Below are 18,126 nucleotides of genomic sequence, written 5' to 3'. Positions count from 1 at the left end.
AGGAGTTCAGAAGACATTATATTGTCCATGAGGATAACAATCGTTTAACTTCTAGTTAGGGAGCACAATGGACCTTATGGGATGGTAAGATTGATGTTTCTTTAATGCTTATAGTTGACATTTTAGGTATTTCCTCCTTGCTCTTTCAGCAGCTGCTTTCATGGCAGGTGCTTCCTATGATATTCTGGAGCAACAACCAGAAATATAGCATCAGGGGGCGATAATAAGATGAATGGCTGGAGAACACAATGGCTGCCTGACACCCTTGAAGAATTACCTAGTAGCCTTCCTGTTCTAATAGTGAAATACTATTTAGAGAAGAATTTCTAAGAAAAGAAACAGATTGCCCCCAAACAGTGCTGGAATTTAGACTGTTGTTCTGAAAGCTCCAGTATCTTAAAATAGTATTTCAAAGTGACTATACAGGGCAATTGTTTTTCTTAACCCACTTCTCATGCCAGCATCAGACTTGGAATATTAGTGAACCAATAACTTTGCACCAACAGAGAAAATTAAATCCTTAGCAATACCTTGTTCTTGACAAACCCAGTAAATGAAAAAAGCATTTCAAAATCCTTGCAAAAGTATTGAGTAGACTAAATTTGTGTTTGAGACAGAGTCTAACAGTATAATGCAGGCTGACATGGAACTCACTATGTAGAATAGGATGGCCTTGAACTAACAGAAATCCTCCTGCCTCAGCCTTCCAAGTGCTGCAATTACAGGCACCTGGCTTAAAATTTCTTTCAATTCTGAGAATTCTCATCATTTCATTCACATTTCTCAGTAACTTTCAGGTTCCCACATTGTCATTTTCTTCCCTTCCACATATAAAAATAAAAATAAGGATGGAGAGATGGTTCAGTGGTTGCAAGCACTTGCTATTCTTTTAGAGAACCTGGGTTTGATTCTCAGCAGCCATGTGGTGATTCACAGCTATTTGCAATTCCAGTTACCAGGGATCCAGTGCCCTTGCCTGGCCTCCATGGGCACTGTATACCTATAGTACATATAACTATATGCAAACACTCACACACATAAAGAAGAATTAATATTTTTAAAGTATAAATTACATATATGTATGTATAAGTTTTTTCCTTATATAAAATAATTATGAAATAATTGAGGAGCCATAGTGCAGTTTTTCCTCATGGTCCAGGACCCCAGATTCTGGAGTTTATTGTATGTGAAATGGTGTAGGATTTGCATTTAACAGATATATATCATCTCATATACTTAAATAATCTCTGGATCATTATCTTCTAGCCTGTTATTACTGTGTAAACAGTAGGTAGACTGTTTTGTCAAAAGAATAATGACAAAGGCTATCATCACATAGAATACATATATGGTGTTTTGGCTTTTAGAACATTTTTATCCCACAACTGGTTGAATCCATGAGTGCACAAAGCCTGCAGATATAGAGGCCAGCTGCCCCTTGAATGTACTCAGGAGTTACTGCCACATATTCTTTATATCTATTCCTGTTTTGTCAGCATCTTAAAACAAGGTCTAGCCTAGCAGTCATTCAATAAACATTCTCTCAAGTCTGTAGTTCTTGGTAGGTTGTAGGAGCTGTTGGATAGGGGTGGTAGTGTCAGGATTTGGTAGCTCCTAATGGAACCCTGGTATAGTGGGAGATGAGGCACAGAGGTGTCTAACACCTGGGGCCAGCAGTCTGTCCAGAGATTGCTCCATCAATCAAAAAAAATACTGTTCAAGCATAGAATAATATAGATAGATACATATTTTAAACATTGCATTTTAATTTAATGTCATATACAGTTTTATCTCCCATGCCCTCTAAAACATGACCAAGGATTTCTCTTTTCTATATCGGCCCACTGGCTTGGGTTCTAAGATGGTTTTCTAGCTAAGTCAAACTGGGTTATTTTCTTAGAGTAAACTGAGAAATTAAAAGCACTTACAAGTAGAATGGCAAGATGACTTAGTGGGTAAAGACACCTGCCAATAAGCCAGATGACTTGAGTTCAGTCCCCAGGACCCACAAGGCAGAGAGAACTAACCAATACAAGTTGTCCTCTGACCACCACATGCTTGCAATAGCATGCCACTTCTACACCGTCCCCCCAAAAATGAATACAAGTGTGATTTAAAATCACAAAGCAGCCTCAGTATAATCCTAGATGTTCATACTTTGCCTTGTCACAGTCATCTCATTTAAGCCTAATTTCATATTTTAAACATGTGTCCCTTAAAGAGATCTCTTCTCATGCTTACTGTGATTTTCTGTGTTTACTACAACAACATCATTTACATAGGCAATCACAACCAGCATTAGCTTTAGCTCTAAGGTAGGATATTTGGAAAACAAAGAGACCTAAAGAATGGGTTTATCAGACAGAACCATACCAGTAACTGGCATGCCTCAGAGGTGGCCCAGCTAGGCTGGTAGAAACGAAACAAGAGAGAACCTCAGCTACTGCTAAAGTTAGTGAAGCCATTCTGTCCTTCTGCTGTCAACACTTGATGGCTAGAAGGGTAAAGTGGTGTTAGGACATGCAGAAAGGACTGGCTTATCTTCCGGCACCTTTGTTTATAGTCTGGTAGGGTGACAAGGTGGAAATGTCCTGTGCTCCCGTGAACCTCACCATAGGTTACACAGGAAGAGAGGGCAGATTCAGTGGAGGGACAAGAGCAGGAAGAAACTCCTAAGGACATACGGTTGGAGCTGATCCATGAGGAGGTGTTTCTCATGTGGCTGCAAGAGGAGGAGGACTTTGCAGAGAGGATGAAATGTCAACAAAAGCTTGGAAATTTCGTGTAGCTTATGATGCATTACAGAAGCTGTCAGCACTTGGAAATGCCTAGAGGAAAGGTGTAAGAATGTGTGTGTGTGCTAAAGGAGGGGGGAGAAGAAGGCTGACAGTGTATATGTGTGTGCATGCATATGTGTGTATGCACATGTGTGTATGTGAGTGTATGTGTTTGTTAATAAATATAGCCCACTCCTTCTGTATAGTGTTACTTGTATGTATATGTTTTCAGGGATGACCATTTGGCATTGGATAACCAATTGGTGTGCTCCTCCATGGGGAAGACTATTTCACTGTCAGCCTTCCCTAGTTGCCTGTAGTTCTTTGTGTTGGGTTGAGGCCTCATGGGCTTTCCCTGGTCCACTTTGGCATGTCTATCAGTGCCTTCCTTGTTTTGTTCATGTTTAGGCAGTTGTTAAAACCAAAAAACATATCAACAGGAAATATCTTAAGACTAAGTAAACATTAATAATGAACTTAATAGAAGTCTCATTTTTTCTCCTTGGGCACACAGAAAGAATGCGCTGAGGGCAGAGTGCAGGGTATCTCCCAGAGACTTGGCTCCTACCCATTCAGTTAAATTCAGGGGCCTGGGCCAGTGACTAGTGAGAAGGTGCAGGCCTCCCTGGAAACCTTCCAGTCCCCATTCCTCCACCCAGATGTGTGGCTACTCCAAAAAATGAGAGCAGCAAAGAACCCTCAGTAAAATGGCTGTCACACTAACCAGGTGCCCCTTTCTCGAGTATGTTAGACGTGGTCCTTTGGAGTGAGAAGACCAGCTCCCACAAGCCTCTCTTCAGTTCCCTGGGTGAAAGCTCAGCATATGGCACCGTTACTATGTTGCTGTAATTTATGTAAATGTCTTGTCAGAGATGAATTAAAACTTACAGCAGTAAATCTACAAGGACACAGCTATAACTCACACAGATATATTGCTTATAGAAACATATATCAAGCCTCTGGAATTACTGCCTCTTCAGTAGTCAGAGGTTAAAGAAGGTAGCAGCTTACATGCCATTATACGTAGACAGCAGTTTGTCATTCTTTGGGAGTGTGATAAATGCAAAATACAAGCATGTCCTTCACTGTACTGTCTAGTCCTACATTTCAGCACCAAAGAGAAACCAGGAAAATCACTTTTAAGCCCATTTGTTAACTTGCTACCTAATCTTCTGAGCCTGAAGTTGTTAGGTCTGAAACCCTGTTTATACACTTGTAATACTAATCATGACTGCTTTTGTGGAGTAACCATGTGTGTAATGCATTCATTCAGCATACACTGATTGCCAACTGTATGTCAAGCACAAAATAATCTTTTTAGAGGATGAAATAATTTCATCCAATATCCTTATTTTTGCAAAAGAAGAAAATGGGGCCAGAAAATTCAAGTGCTTTACAGAAATGTGAGAAAGTACGTTTGAAAATTACAATGGCCATTCAAGAGAAAATAATCATTAATTATAATACAAAGCCAATGTCTCCTTTATATAGGAATGTATATGTGGTTAGCATAGTGTGTCTGGCCTTCTAAGAGTTCATTTCACATTCACTATGTATTGAGATTCAGCTTTGTTCTTTCCAAACCTGAATCAGAACCCATGAGGCAGAGACCCAGGCATCTCTATCTTATAGAACACATCTAGGTAAGTCTGTGACAGGCTAGAGCTTAGAAACTCTGGTGTAGGGGAAACTAGTATGTGAGCTATTATGTTAATATTCCAGTCCTCAAAGTCTATGAAATCAAGTAATTTCAAAAAATACAAAAATAGTGACTTCTGTCTGAAATCATATAGACTAAAATGGAGCTTAGGATGACTGGAATTTGAGGTATGTTTGTATTATCATTGAAAAAATAATATAGCAACAACAACACAGAAGGTTTACAGGGAGCCCAGTGGTCTCCTAGTAAAAAATTACTCACACAGGTAAGTAGCATTTGAAATCATGGTCTACATACCCTGATAAAGTCTTTAAAACATTGCCTAAAAGTCTTAAAATTTTAGATTATAGTTAAAGTCTTGGTTATTCCTTTCTATCCAGATATTTCTCTCCCTGCCCCAAGCTCACCTCTCTCCAAGCTCTCAAGGCTCTCCATTTACGTTTAAGTATATTCCCCTTCTATTGTACTGACTTCCTTACCAGAGCTTGAAGCCAGAAGTGCTAGGAACACTCCTAGTTTTCTTTTCTTACCAGTTTCTCTGCTGATGTTGTTTCAGTTCTTTCAGATTACAACTGAAGGGAACCTCTAGCAGATAAAATCACTAATAGAAAATGTATTGACAGTGTCATCTCTATCTGGTTAGCCCCCTCTATCTGGTTCTGCCCCTAATTGAGACTTTTTCCAGAATACAGATAAAGTACTGAATTGAGACTTTTCCAACCTCTGGTTGTCTCTTCCATTTGATAGGATCTTTTTCCTTGGCTGAAGTATCCATTCAGATTGTTTACCACAGTACTGGTGCTGCATTTCCATACAAGGGAAGAAACTCATGCATTCTCCATAGAGAGAACTGGAAGAGAGTAGTTTTAGCTGCTGTGCTCATTGGAGTTCTGAAGCTGATGAAACTACTAGGATGTAAGCACTTAGTTTCTTACCACATCATCATTAATGTTCTAAGATGCTGTGAACTAAAATTTCCAAGAGAATAACCTAAGACTCTCCCAGCCAACAGCCATGGCTCTTCCTGCCTGGCACTTAAGTTCTTTGTTGAGGCTTCCTTCCCAAGGGCTCATGACAGGACTAGAGGGGACTTGCCTCTACACAGAGCACTTTTCAGGCTTGAGATCCTTATTGGAAGTGGAGAAGGTTCAGGCTTGTACCCTGGCCATTCCATTACAGAGCTGTAGACCACTAGAAGTTTCTGAGCCCTCCTCTTGCACTCCACCACTTTAATATGAAAAGGAATCTTGTAATGCCCCTCACCTAGGCGGCTGTTGTTGCCCATGTGCAAGTCTCTGGCAGACACTCATTATCATTCTAGCAGCTGTGGTAGTAATGCCACCAGAGAACTAAAGAGTATGTGAATGTAAACAAGGAAGTCAGAGAAGATGACGTCAGACCTTCCTGGAGAAATAGCATTTAACTCAAAGCTGCATTAGTAAGTTAGTAAGAGTTGCAGAAGCATTGAGTAAGAGGAGCACATTCAAAAGCCCTGAGGTCAGAAAGACGTTCAATCGCTGAAGTTAATTGGAAAAAAAAGGGTCTGAGTTGCCAGTCTAGAAGATGGTCAGAGCCAGGTGACAGGGAACCTTGCAGGTGAAGATGAAAGATTTTTATGTTATTCTTAAAGCAGTGAGGAACCATTGAGTTTTGAGCAAATGTGATGACCTAAATTACCTTTTGTAAAAGACCATTTTGGCTGCTGTGAGGGGAGTGTAAGGGAAACAGTCAGAGGTTATTTCGTAAGTATTCCAGTACAGGGAGAGTAGCAGCCTAGACTGGTAAGTAAAGACTAGTATGAGGAAAGGATCTCAAAAGCAGGTAACAGTCAGAGACAGACCTTGTTTTCACTGTTAGGAATCCCACAAGAAGACCAAGCTACACAACTGTAACAATTGTTCATAGGGCCTAGATCAGTCCCATACAAGCTCTCTGGTTGGTGGTTCAGTCTCTGTGAGCCCCTCTGAGCCCAGGTTAGTTGATTTTGTGGGTTTTCTTGTAGTGTCCTTGACCCGTCTGGCTCCCATAATCCTTCCTCTCTCTCTTCTACAGGATTCCCCCAAGCTCTGCCTAATGTTTGGCTGTGTGTTTCTGCATGTTTCCATCAGTTGCTGAGTGAAGCCTCTTTGATGACAACTGAGCTAGACAGCCTGGCTTTTTAAGATGCAGATTTTGTGGGGGAGTGTTTTTGGAGATGTTTGTTTGTGCCAGCGTCTCGTGTAGTCTATGCTGATTTCAAGCTTCCTCTGATGTCCCTAAACTTCTGTTCCTCCTACCTTCACCTTATGAATGATGGAAATACAGGCAAGCACACCCATGACCACTTTTTCTGGTCTTGGAGATAGAACCCAGGGCTTCCTGTTTGCTAGGCAAATACTCTACAAGCTGAGCTACATCCCCGATCAAAACTATCTTTTTAAATACTGCCTAGTATTGCCTACTGCTGGTGAGCACCTGACTTACCATTACCAAGGTAATGCATCAGGAATAGGTGTGGGTTTAAAACAGACATGAAAGATGTTTCTGTGGGATTTGCCCTGAGCATGACATTCCAGAATGTTGTCTGTATACTGATGTGTGCTGACACTGTCACTGTAAACCATTGTGATAATCATTCAATGTCAACCAAGTCAAAGAGTCACAGACTTAAAGGTCTGAGCTAATAAGGAGTAATAAGGAGGCCTTTGAGACAGTAAGACACAGAGCAGTACCCCAAGTTTGGGCCAAAAGCCCATACCTGATTTCAATGAGTCATTAAAGCCATATGTTAATTTGGTGATTCCACAGAGCCCTCAGCTTCTGAGTGTTCAAAAAGTAATTGTAAATAGCCCTACTAGTATGTGGTCAAGGGACATCCATTCTGTTACAAAGATGCAGTAATGGTTACATGCTCACAAATACATGCTTGGTGTATTCGCCAATTGCTCTTGTACTTGGTTTTTAACTCCCACCCTGTACACAAGTAAGCTAGTGTTCTGTTCACTTTGTGAAAACAAGTAACCTTGGAGACTTGAGTGGTTTTCATATGATTCCACATCTCAATGTAGGAAGAGCTATTCTCCAGCTTCCCACCATTTCCATAAAGCAAACACAGAGCTGCTTACAGCAGCCTTTGTCTGGCGTTGGCATTGATTTTAAATCACCTGGATTGATCAAGTGGTTATGGAACTTTAAAAAATCCCACCAAACCCATTTAGAATGGAGAGCTTTTTAACCTGCTAGCATAATATCCATAGGAATGAATTGTCATTTGTTCTTAATTTGGATTACCTGAAGCATCAATGCCACCATGATATCGCATTTTCTGGGGCTGTCTTGGGTGCTCTGTGCAAAATGTCCCTGGCTTTGGAAACCAGCATCTGAAATCCATGTGTGTCTTGGAGCATGTCACAGCAGAGCACCTTCCTCAGCCAATGAGAGACTGTCATGCAGATCCAACCACTGTTTGGTCATTTGTGCTTCCGTTGCAGCACAGCAGCAGGATTGAAGCAAGCTGATTGCAACCCGAGTTGACACATGGGTGAAGAGTGGACACTTAAATAGCTCAACACAAAGTCTCCAGTAACAGGCAGGTGTGGAGGGACAGCAGGGGACCCACGGGAACAGCTTTTTAAACACTGGGGTCTCTTCTTGTCACATTCCCATTATTAGACCTCTCTAAGTCTGAACTGTCATAATGGATAATGAAATAGCTCCTGTATTTCCCTGGTTATGTTTTACATTTCTACGTAAGTAAATATTTTAAAGCTTTAAACTACTTTTAGAAGTCAGCCTCCGCCCCCGAACCCAAATGCCATGATTTTTCTGTAGCTTGATATCATACTGCAATTTTGTTGTCATAGAAACCAGATAATGTAATATAACTTTTCAAAAATGGAAACCTGCTTTTAACTTTATTACACCAAGAAGAGCTCAGAGTAGATGATTTATATATGCACTCTCACCATGACCTAAAGTCTAAAGTTTACTTTACACATATCATATTTGAATAATTGAGCATACAGAGACAGCTCTATCATTCTCTGAGACACCAAAATATAAGCATCAACAAATAAATTATTTTTTAAATTCATGATGTTCTTAGTTGCAAAACAGAACTTTGGAGTATTTTCATGGTAGTGTTTCAGCATTTCACTAAATGGTATATAGTCATTTCCTCACTACCTGAAAATGGTGGCCAACAAATACAGAGGAGAGGCAGAGAGACAGGCGATGAATTTTCTTTCCATGGCCTGAACAAATAAGATACCATGCTTTTAAAATACTACAGGAGACCAGTGCTTTGCTTCCCAAATTCACTTGCATGCCATTCTGCACATGGTAGTTTTCTTTGTTTAAAATGATTTTGATTTGGCACCAAAGTACATATTACACATAACCCTGGAACATATTTTGGAGGAACATTTAGAGTTACTCGGCTTGATCTAGGACACATTTTAATGCTTCATGGTATCGTTTTATGAGTTAAAATTTTTAAATTTGAGTAACAAGTAGAAACCTTAAAATATTTCCCTTTTTTTTTTCTTCCAGCACATTTTCTTCATGCTTTGAGTAAGCTGGCTCTGCATGGGAACTTAGAAATAACTCCTAATGATTAACAGAGTGATGGATGTGACAAATCACCCTTTTCCTGAGAAATAATAAATCAACTTATTCCTACCCATAAATTTTTACTGAAAAGTGTGAAATATTAACACCATATATTTAACTAGGTGTCAGATACAAACACTGTTGTCACAACGTTGCTCTCAGAACCAGTGGAGTACATTACAATGGAACTTTGCTTTTTTTAGAAACACGATTCAAATATAATTTACAATTTCTAAAATTTGTCATGTTTCTACTTGTGTCCTTCTTGCAGTAAGTATGACACAGTCTGAATATTACCAATAGTAGACCCCAAAGTCAAGATAGAATAAATCTCCAAATAGAATTTTCTACTCATAAAATTTTTGCTTGAACTTTAGTTTTAGGATGACCCACTACAGTGTTGTATGAGCCTGCATTTGCCCTGTTTATGTTAACCTAATTCTGCCCTAGTTCCATTAGTAAAGCCTCTTTTTTCTTTTCCCTGGTTGTGATGTCATTTTTTTTTTAATTGAAATCTTTTTGGATTTTTTTCGGAAGCTGAGATGAACACAATGTATGACTGAATTAGGAGGCTAGTGGATTGTTAGTTACCCAGCATTGGCTTTATTTTCATTTGGGAGTGTTTTCCTCAAGTCGCCACGGTGTATTGTGGGAAGTAGAGCAGGGCAGTGGCCTTCCCCTGGCTCTATTGATTTGCCCTTCAGCTGTGTGCAGTGCAGAGAACCTCAGGCCTTGTTGTTGATTATCTACACGGTGTCTCTGGGAGCTGTATTGACCCATTGCCGCTGACTGCCTGTGGCTCTTGATTTTTCACACCGTCTCCATGACACTCATAATAAAACATACTATCTTATTGCTTCTCAGCTCTGGGAGTCAATGGATTCAGCCTTCAAACACCACAATGTTTTGGGAGAACATTTATTATATGTGGGATAAAAGATAGCAATTTTAGGACTCTGTGTTGTGTACTTTTAGTAGCTCCCTCTGTAGCAAGAGCCCATGCATAGTTTACATTTCTGATGCCATTAAAAAGTCAAGGCTAGCTTTGTATCTGGTGTTAGCATGAAATTTTGAATGATGTTTACAAAATTATTCTAAAACAATAGGCTCATTAACTAGGAATATCTTGCATTGAGATTAAATTTGACACATTGAATTTTCAAATACCTACAAGAATTGCTCCACGATTTAGTGCTGTCTTATATGTTTGTTACAGTAGACAGTATAATTCCTAGAAGTGTACAATTTAGGATTGTACTTATTTTAAGGTTATCCCTGTATGGATGTCTTAGATACTTTAATGTTTTGAGTAAAGCCTTTCTTAGCAATCTTGAAAGATTTGCTTTCTAGTTAAGATATATCTAAATGGTTTTCTTTAAGCATAGATCTTTTGTCAATATTAGGATTTTCTATCTTGTACTAATTCAGAATATTTTAGATGTTGTTACTGTGTGCATGCTTGCCAGTCCGGAATTACCATCAACAATTCCTTTGTTCCACATGTGTTTTATTCTGTTTTATAGAGCTTAGAGACCTGGAAAGGCAGAGGTTGTTTTCCTAGTAGAGATAATAACACTCAGGTGTTTCCTAGACTGACTTCTAATATTTTAATGCACTGTAACCACTATTATTGTATACAAAGTACACAATATTGTATATTGTATTTTATTGTAGCACCAGAGAGAGAGACAATATTCTAGTCTTAGGCCAGATATTTTTATAGAAAAGTCAGAGCAAGAGAATTCCAGATGAGGGAGAAATTATTAATATCGTGATTACTTTTGCTGCAGTTAATTTGAATGTTTCAGTTAGTCAGAGAAAATGATAAATACTTGAACAAACCCAATTTCAGTTATCAATCTTGGAGAACTTTGACGAAGCTCTTTTCTGTCTGTTGCACACATTCACCTTCGTAAAGTATCTGTGAGCTTCTCCAATAATAGAGAAAGACAGGAAATGGATCTTGGCCTTTAAACTCTATATCATCAAACCACAAATAATTTTTTCACATTTTGAAATAATTTCTTTTTTATTGGTTTATAGATTTACCCTTCACATCTTCCTGTTTTACCAGATTTTAAAGGATTGGTTTTAGGTTTGGGAGATACATAGTTTTCTAAATAACTGCTTTTAAAAATACCAATCCATTTTAAACTAAGAACTCACCAGTGGAAGCTTTTATCAAGTGTTGTTTCAGGGGCTAGCATGATATAGTGAGGCTCCTTGTGCTGCCTCTTCACGTTTGCACAGGAACCCAGGCATGTCCACATGAAGCAGGAGGGTCATGGGTTTGAGGCCAGCACAGGCTACATAGAGTTCAAGGCCAGTCTGAGCTATATGAGGAAGACCCTGTTCCACAAAAAAACAAAAACAAAACACAAACAAAGCCAAAGTCATCAGAGGAAAAGCAATGCAAGTCCCTCTCTAAAACTAGCATATTTCCTCCATTCTTTTAAATTAAAAAATCAAGTCTCTCCAGTGGTTTTATTATAATTGTTAAAAGCCTCTTGCCTCAAGCAGAGGCCTTTTCAATCCTGGCTTCCATGACTTCTGATGAAAGTGATACGGCACGTTTCACTCATTGTCCCAAAAACTTTATCCAGCAGTTGCTGACTTTCACCTGCATGAACACATCACTCACAGCCAGTCAAGGTCCTGGCACTGTATCTGAATTGAGTATCAGGTTTACAGTAGCCTCATTTCCGGTTACCTTGAGTTCTTCATGCTGATAGTTTGGGTTGTATAAGGTTTGTGTTTTACTTAAGCCTAAGTATGCCCCTTTGTCTTGGGCATTCAGGACCACGTTTAAGTGTGCAGGAGACTTCCTCTAACAGAGTCTTAGGTATCAGGTATTGCAAAGGTTAAGCCTTATCATCTGCACCAAAATAAAAAAAAAATAAAAAAAAGTGAGGTTTCATCAAAAACTTCCATCCTCACAACCTTTCAACCACAATTTGATGATTATTATTGATTATTTCACAGCCTTTCACTCATGCTCTGCCACTGTGGCCAGCGCTGATATACAGATAGGGCTGTGGTCCAGCTGAAATAAGACTCCATCTTGATAATGGACTGAGATGAGATGCTGTTATTTGATAAAGATAATTGATGTTTCACAGTGAATTGAAAAGCAGCTCCAAGCACACTGTATCTGGAGCTGTGTTCTTCCCACGAATATGGCAGTTGTTTATAAAAATAGAACAGAAGAATGAAAGTTAAATATTTGTGAGTGGATTATTAGAGACTTTTAGCATTACGATTTTTCCTTCCTTTCCTACTTGGTTATTTTTGATCACATTATTTTAAAATGTGGTTCCAGATTAATTTGTTCAAATTTTACACAGCATGGATGTTACTGGTTAGGTCCCTTGCAGACTTAATACCTAAATCTCATGTTTGGTCATGCATACCCTGGTATCACGAGTCATAGTTAAATATTGTTACCACTAATTTTGGGGATGTTTTTGCATACCATATGAAAAAACAGTTCAAATTATTGATCATGAAATCATGTCTTCTGGAAAATGCAGTCCAAATAATCTGTGAATTCAGATAGGGTTTCTCCTCATTCATTATTAACAAATGTTTCTGCAGACACCATGGAACACACTGCATATGTTCATTGTGCCTCCTTCAGCCCCAGCTTTAGGTTGATTAAGGTATCATTCATCTCTGGTACTGTTCATCCAGTTTCTTTTAGTCTTATCACCTTCATAACCCCTAATTAAGCAATAAGGCTTGACAGGGAGTGTGGTTATCGTGAGATAATGATGCCCCGAGTGTGTTGTGAGCCACACGGTTCAGCTGAGTGCTTCTAAACCTCTACGGGTGTGATTATCTCATGATAAACATGCCACATTGCTGCTCATTGATACCACCGATGCATGCACACCATCTGAGCGAAGGGGAAATTGACATTTTCTTGCTTACCTGCTTACCCAATCCAAGTAGCTGATTTTATAAACTTACTGGCACGAATCTTAACGGTTTGAATCCACAAGCTCTTATTACATTGTTTACATGGTAACAATTGAACTTAAAATTACACATCTAAAGAAAAATTGATAACCCCACTGTGTTTTAAAGGTTAAGCTTCTTCAGGAGGTAGGTCTCGGGGAAGGCAAATACATTCCCTCTGTGGTGGTTTCCAGCCCCCCATTTAATGGATGGCAACAGTTAGGTGTTCTCATGAACTACTGTGTGTGCTTTCAGGCTAATGATGTTTGAAAGTTCTTGAAGGTTGTCTAAGAACTAGTAATTGGATTTTTATATTGGGAAGCTTTTTTATAACCTACAACTTGCAACTATTACTGTTAAAAGAATGTGAAGGGGGGGATTACTAACCATTTAGCTATACTCTGTTTGATTAAGATTTTGGAGGAAAATAATTTGTATCCCCTATGTCAACTCTAGCTTGTTATTAAAACAAAACAAAACAAAAAAACAACTGGATTATCTCTTGTAGGTTTGTTCTGACTGTCACTGAAGAGACCACATTTTAGAGGATATATTTCTCAGGTCTGTGTGTGTGCGCGCACATGCATGCTCATGTGTAGCTTTTAAAAGAAAAGTAATAAAAATACAAGTGCTTGTTTTTGAGTGTTTCAACATGAATTCAAGCTAATGCAGTCTTCTGAAACACAACTACTTTGAGAATTTTTGATGGTGATAAAACATTCTGTATCTTAACACTCTGATATAGTGGGATCTAGCAGCATATAGTTCTTGAGACTGAGGAAGTTAGTTTTTAGACATTTTAATGTAGTGAATTTACTCTCAAGTAGCTATATGGCTAGTACCTAATATATAGTTTGTTTATAAAGAAAAACAATTTCTGTAAGTTAATTTTTCTCAAGAGTTTATGACTTAAAACAAATAATTTCAATTGTTTTATGGCTTTATTTTTTTGATGTTCATGTCAGATCTAAAACTATGCACTTTAGAAGGATGTCTTAATGTCTGCTGAAGTTCTAGTGTTGTCCAGCATGTATATTCGGTTTTTAGATGTTCTTTCATGTAATAGAACATGAGGTATGTGGAAAGTATGAATTTAGGTATGAGTTAAAATAATAGTTTTCCTGGCAAAATAATATCATTATAAGGAAAAATTATTATCAAGCCAAAACTGGGGATTCTGGTACTTGCTTACTCTTAAATGAGTTATAGTATTTGGTTATTCCATTTTATTTCTCTCATAGAAAATACTGTTTTCTTAATAAGCTTGGCCACACTTACTTTAATTCCTGTAGTTACTGTTCCCTTCCTGGTGAAGGTCAAGAATATTTATATTTGAACACTCTGCTGGCACACCCAGACTCTATTGCTTATATGGTCAAGTGTGTTCATACTTAAACAGCATTAGAATTTAAGCTAAACTCTTCTCACACTCAAGTTCATAGTAAATGTCTTCTAAATGTGTTGACAGGACCCAGTGAGACTAATACCCTTCTGCATATGGAAAGTAAACTTTTCTTAAAGTATCAGCATCATTACTAAGCTGTGGCTGCTTGGTGCCTACATTAATTTTTCTCAATAACATTAGGCCATCTATAATATAAGTAGGATATTAACCAGAATTTCTGACATAAAATAGCATAGAATTTTGTATGAAATCTATGAAACCAAGAGGTAGGTGATGTGAAGACCGTGACTTCCTCACACAAGAACATTTTTGACTATGTTGGCAGATCATGGCAGAGTAAAGTTCTGATAGAGGACATGGATGGGCAATAGCAAAAGCCACCTAGAGGGAGGTACCACTTTGATCTGTGAACCAGAGACTAAGTCGCCAGAAGCTCTACAGTTGGTGCCTTTTCACTAACTGTGGCCCCTTCCCTGTCAGCCACCTGGAGTTAGATCATAGGCACATTTCCTATTGATAACATCTTAAGGCTTTAAAGATTTACTTCAGATCAGTTCAGGAAGACAAAGAAGGTATGTCAAGATAAAGCAATTATGATCAATCATAATTAATAAAGTAAGCATGACTAATACTTTCAGTTCTATTCTTCCCATAATGGTTTTTAAATGCAAATCCATAAAAACTGGATTAATAGAAATATTGATACTATAATGTCTGCTAAACTATGTAATGTGAATAACACTTCATAATACTGATGAAGTAAAATTTGCTTATGTCATGGCTTTCTACTTTAACCCTGCTGGCTGTTCTGTCCTCCTCTCAGGCCAGATGGACTGACTTATTTTGATTTACAACAATTAGCTTTTCTCCCGGATCTTAAAGCCTTTGCTTATGTTATTTTCTGATTTGGTATCTCTCTACTTCTCATCTATCTCACTTTTTAGTTAAATTAACTACAGTCCTCAATTGAGGTTCATCACCCAACAATAGCTTAGCACTTCACTAGTTCCCCCGCTGTACTACTGTTGAGCACTGTATAGACTCTTATTCTACCTAGTATTGTAGTTTAGGTCTACTTGCTTACCTCCTGTTCTCCTGACTAAAAACAAGGCACATGCCTTCCCAGTTTTGCACAGAGAATGAAGAGTGCCCTACCTCTCACTTGCTGCTGCCACTTTATACCTAGTGAGGGAGAAACTAACCATATGAACTTGAAATGATCTTAAAGAAGGTTAGAAACTATGTGCCATTGGACTGGAGAGTGCCAACACACACACACACACACACACACACACACACACACACACACACACACACACACTACAGTGGGGGGCCAACACTGAAAACTTCAGAGTGTACTAAACAAAAGGAGCTTTGGGATCTCCGGGTCCTTTGGGAGGTCTGGAAATGTAGACAGGGTCTTTGACAAGCTTATAGTGACTTGCTCTCATCTGAAATGGCTCACTAGTGACAGAGAGGATGTTAGTAAAATAAAAATGCCAGAACTCTGCTTCAAAATGTGTCTGGAGATCTCTTAAGAGGCATGAGCCATACTTTGCAGTTAAGTTTCTCATTATAGCTTCATGTTAGGACTATTCGTGCCCTTAAATGTTATAAACATTTTTGCCCAATTTTTAACGTTTTTTTTCTTTCTCTGTCATTACTCACATTGAAAAGGCAGTGTATGCTCAGTCTACTTTAACCTCCAGCCCATGCTGTCTGCCTATAAAAAGCACTTCTAGTGTCAATGGGTAACTCAGTTAATCAAATATCTTCCTCTTGCCTTGCCTGTCTCCATTAAGACAGTTGGTTTTCTGTAGCATTCTCCAGACTAAGAATCCACACCAGGTTAAACAAGTCAGTAGCAAAATGTAGCAAAGTTTTAGACAGCACATCAGAGTTGGGAAGCAGGGCAGGGTACCTGGCTTATGTGAGAACTCTTAACTGTACACAGCACTCGTGCTTCCTGCACATTGAACCTGTCTATGGAAAGGAACTATAGAATGTTTCTGTAAAGAAGAGTTCTCTGCATAGGGTGCTTCTTAGCAAGCTAAGCATCCTGGAAGTGATAGAATCAAAATCAAGACAGAATTCAATGGGGAATGGATTTTTATGCTAATTATACCATTAAAATAAGGCTTGAATTTTATCTAAAAATAGAAAATACTCCATTTCTGGCATGTATGGTTAACTCTTCTTTAAAAAATCTTAGCTACTAATTTGGAGTAAGAATTAAACATTTAAGGTTAAGGTTATGTGGAAATGGATGGTGATGGAGAGCCTCTCTGAGCTACCTGGGAGAGCAGTGTGTTTCATCAGATAATGATGAAGTGGGACAGACTTCTTGTATTCTCTCTCCTTCTTCCATCTTGCCCTGTGGCTGATCAGTTGCTTTACAAGTATTTCACTGAACTTCACATTCAGAGGCAGGGTAGTCAGGGACCTGCAGCCTTTGTTAGGATGTTTGGTAAAGGATATCCCGTGGCTTTATTAGCTGTGTATGCCCTGTGTTTGTCCTTAAATGAAAGAAGTCTAGACTTTGGTCAGAGCTGCCAGTGATTGATTGAGACTCATGGAACTTCTTGCTGATTCCCATGCAGGCTAGCTCACTCTGCCAGTGTCCAGCAATTCTTGAAACTGTTTTGTGCCTCCCAAAGTCAAAGCTATATTGTGCTAATATTACAGGTGGTTGACTCTATAGCCTGTCTACTGCACATGTAAAATAGGTTGAATGAAATGAAATAATGGGGTTTATGTGGACAGCAGCTCTGTGACTAGACTAATCACTTGATCTCCCAAGGAAAAAAAGTGGAGAAGCCTTCTGAATTATTTTGGAATAGCCAGATTATTTGTGTAAATTCTGATGGAAACATATCTGACATCAAGAACTTGGCATCCAGAAAACAAGACAGTTTTTCTTTAGTTTCTACCTAATATTTAGCTTTTCTCAAGAAAGAAAAGGAAGAAGAAAAAAAAAAAAAAAACGTTTCTGGGCCAGGTTTGGTTGGTTGCCCAGGCTTTTAATCCCAGCAGAGGCAGGCAAAGCTCTATGAGATCAAAGCCAGCCTGGTCTACCTAAAGAATTCTAGGTTAACCAGGGCACCATAATGAGGTCCTGTCTCAGAATAAGCTAGCACAAACACATAACAATGTTGACATAGTTATCAGTTTAGGGTTTTTTTCACCACTTCTCTTCCTTGGGAATGAAGCCACTTGCTATGAGATCAGGCAGCCTGGAAAAACAATGAAGTGCTGACCATGCTCTGAAGCTACATCACCCAGTCCTGCAAGTGGAAATTGACATTGTGTCTGAGCAAAGGCTCTTAAAAAATTGAATTTGTATCAAAAAGAAGTGCAGGAATGGATCTGATTTACCCAGGTCTCCCTAGACAGGCTGTTTGAGCTTTCAGCTCTGTAACGGTTCTTGTGTTAGCAGAGCACTTTAGCCAAGGCCGTCAAAGGGAGCTTCTGTCTAAGGAAGGGGGATGTGTGTCTCTTTTTTCCTGTGCACGCTAATTTATAGGAAAGCCTTTCATAGAATGGTATTTTCCTGTAAAGTGATCAGTCATCTCCCCGGATGCTCTTTACATTACTGGATACATATTCTACAAGAATCCGGCAGATAAATTGTTGTCAGTGTATGGTAAGCATGTGGGGACCCAGACTCTCCTTTGCTGATACAACAAGTATTTTATGTTGTTGGTTAAAACAGAACACCCACTACTGTTTAAAGGGAC

The 18,126-nt window shown here is 38.8% G+C and overlaps 1 protein-coding gene across 3 annotated transcripts in view; it reads left to right on the top strand.

The window, feature by feature from the left end:
* Wdr7 (WD repeat domain 7) overlaps positions 1-18,126 on the top strand; it is a 267,663-nt gene that overhangs the window by 224,641 nt on the left and 24,896 nt on the right. Inside the window, exon 26 of one of the 3 annotated variants that reach the window (XM_035440121.1) lies at positions 7,908-9,507. The exons of the other annotated variants lie outside the window; for them this stretch is intronic. Coding sequence (XP_035296012.1) covers positions 7,908-7,934 — 27 coding nt within the window. The 3' untranslated portion in view covers positions 7,935-9,507. Of the gene's footprint in view, positions 1-7,907; positions 9,508-18,126 lie in introns of those variants that run through there. 3 annotated transcript variants of the gene reach the window in all.

This window comes from Cricetulus griseus, chromosome 2, assembly GCF_003668045.3.
Source record: "Cricetulus griseus strain 17A/GY chromosome 2, alternate assembly CriGri-PICRH-1.0, whole genome shotgun sequence".
NCBI lineage: Eukaryota > Metazoa > Chordata > Mammalia > Rodentia > Cricetidae > Cricetulus > Cricetulus griseus.
Note: the sequence above shows the minus strand (reverse complement) of the source record. Positions and strands in the feature narration are given on the sequence as shown.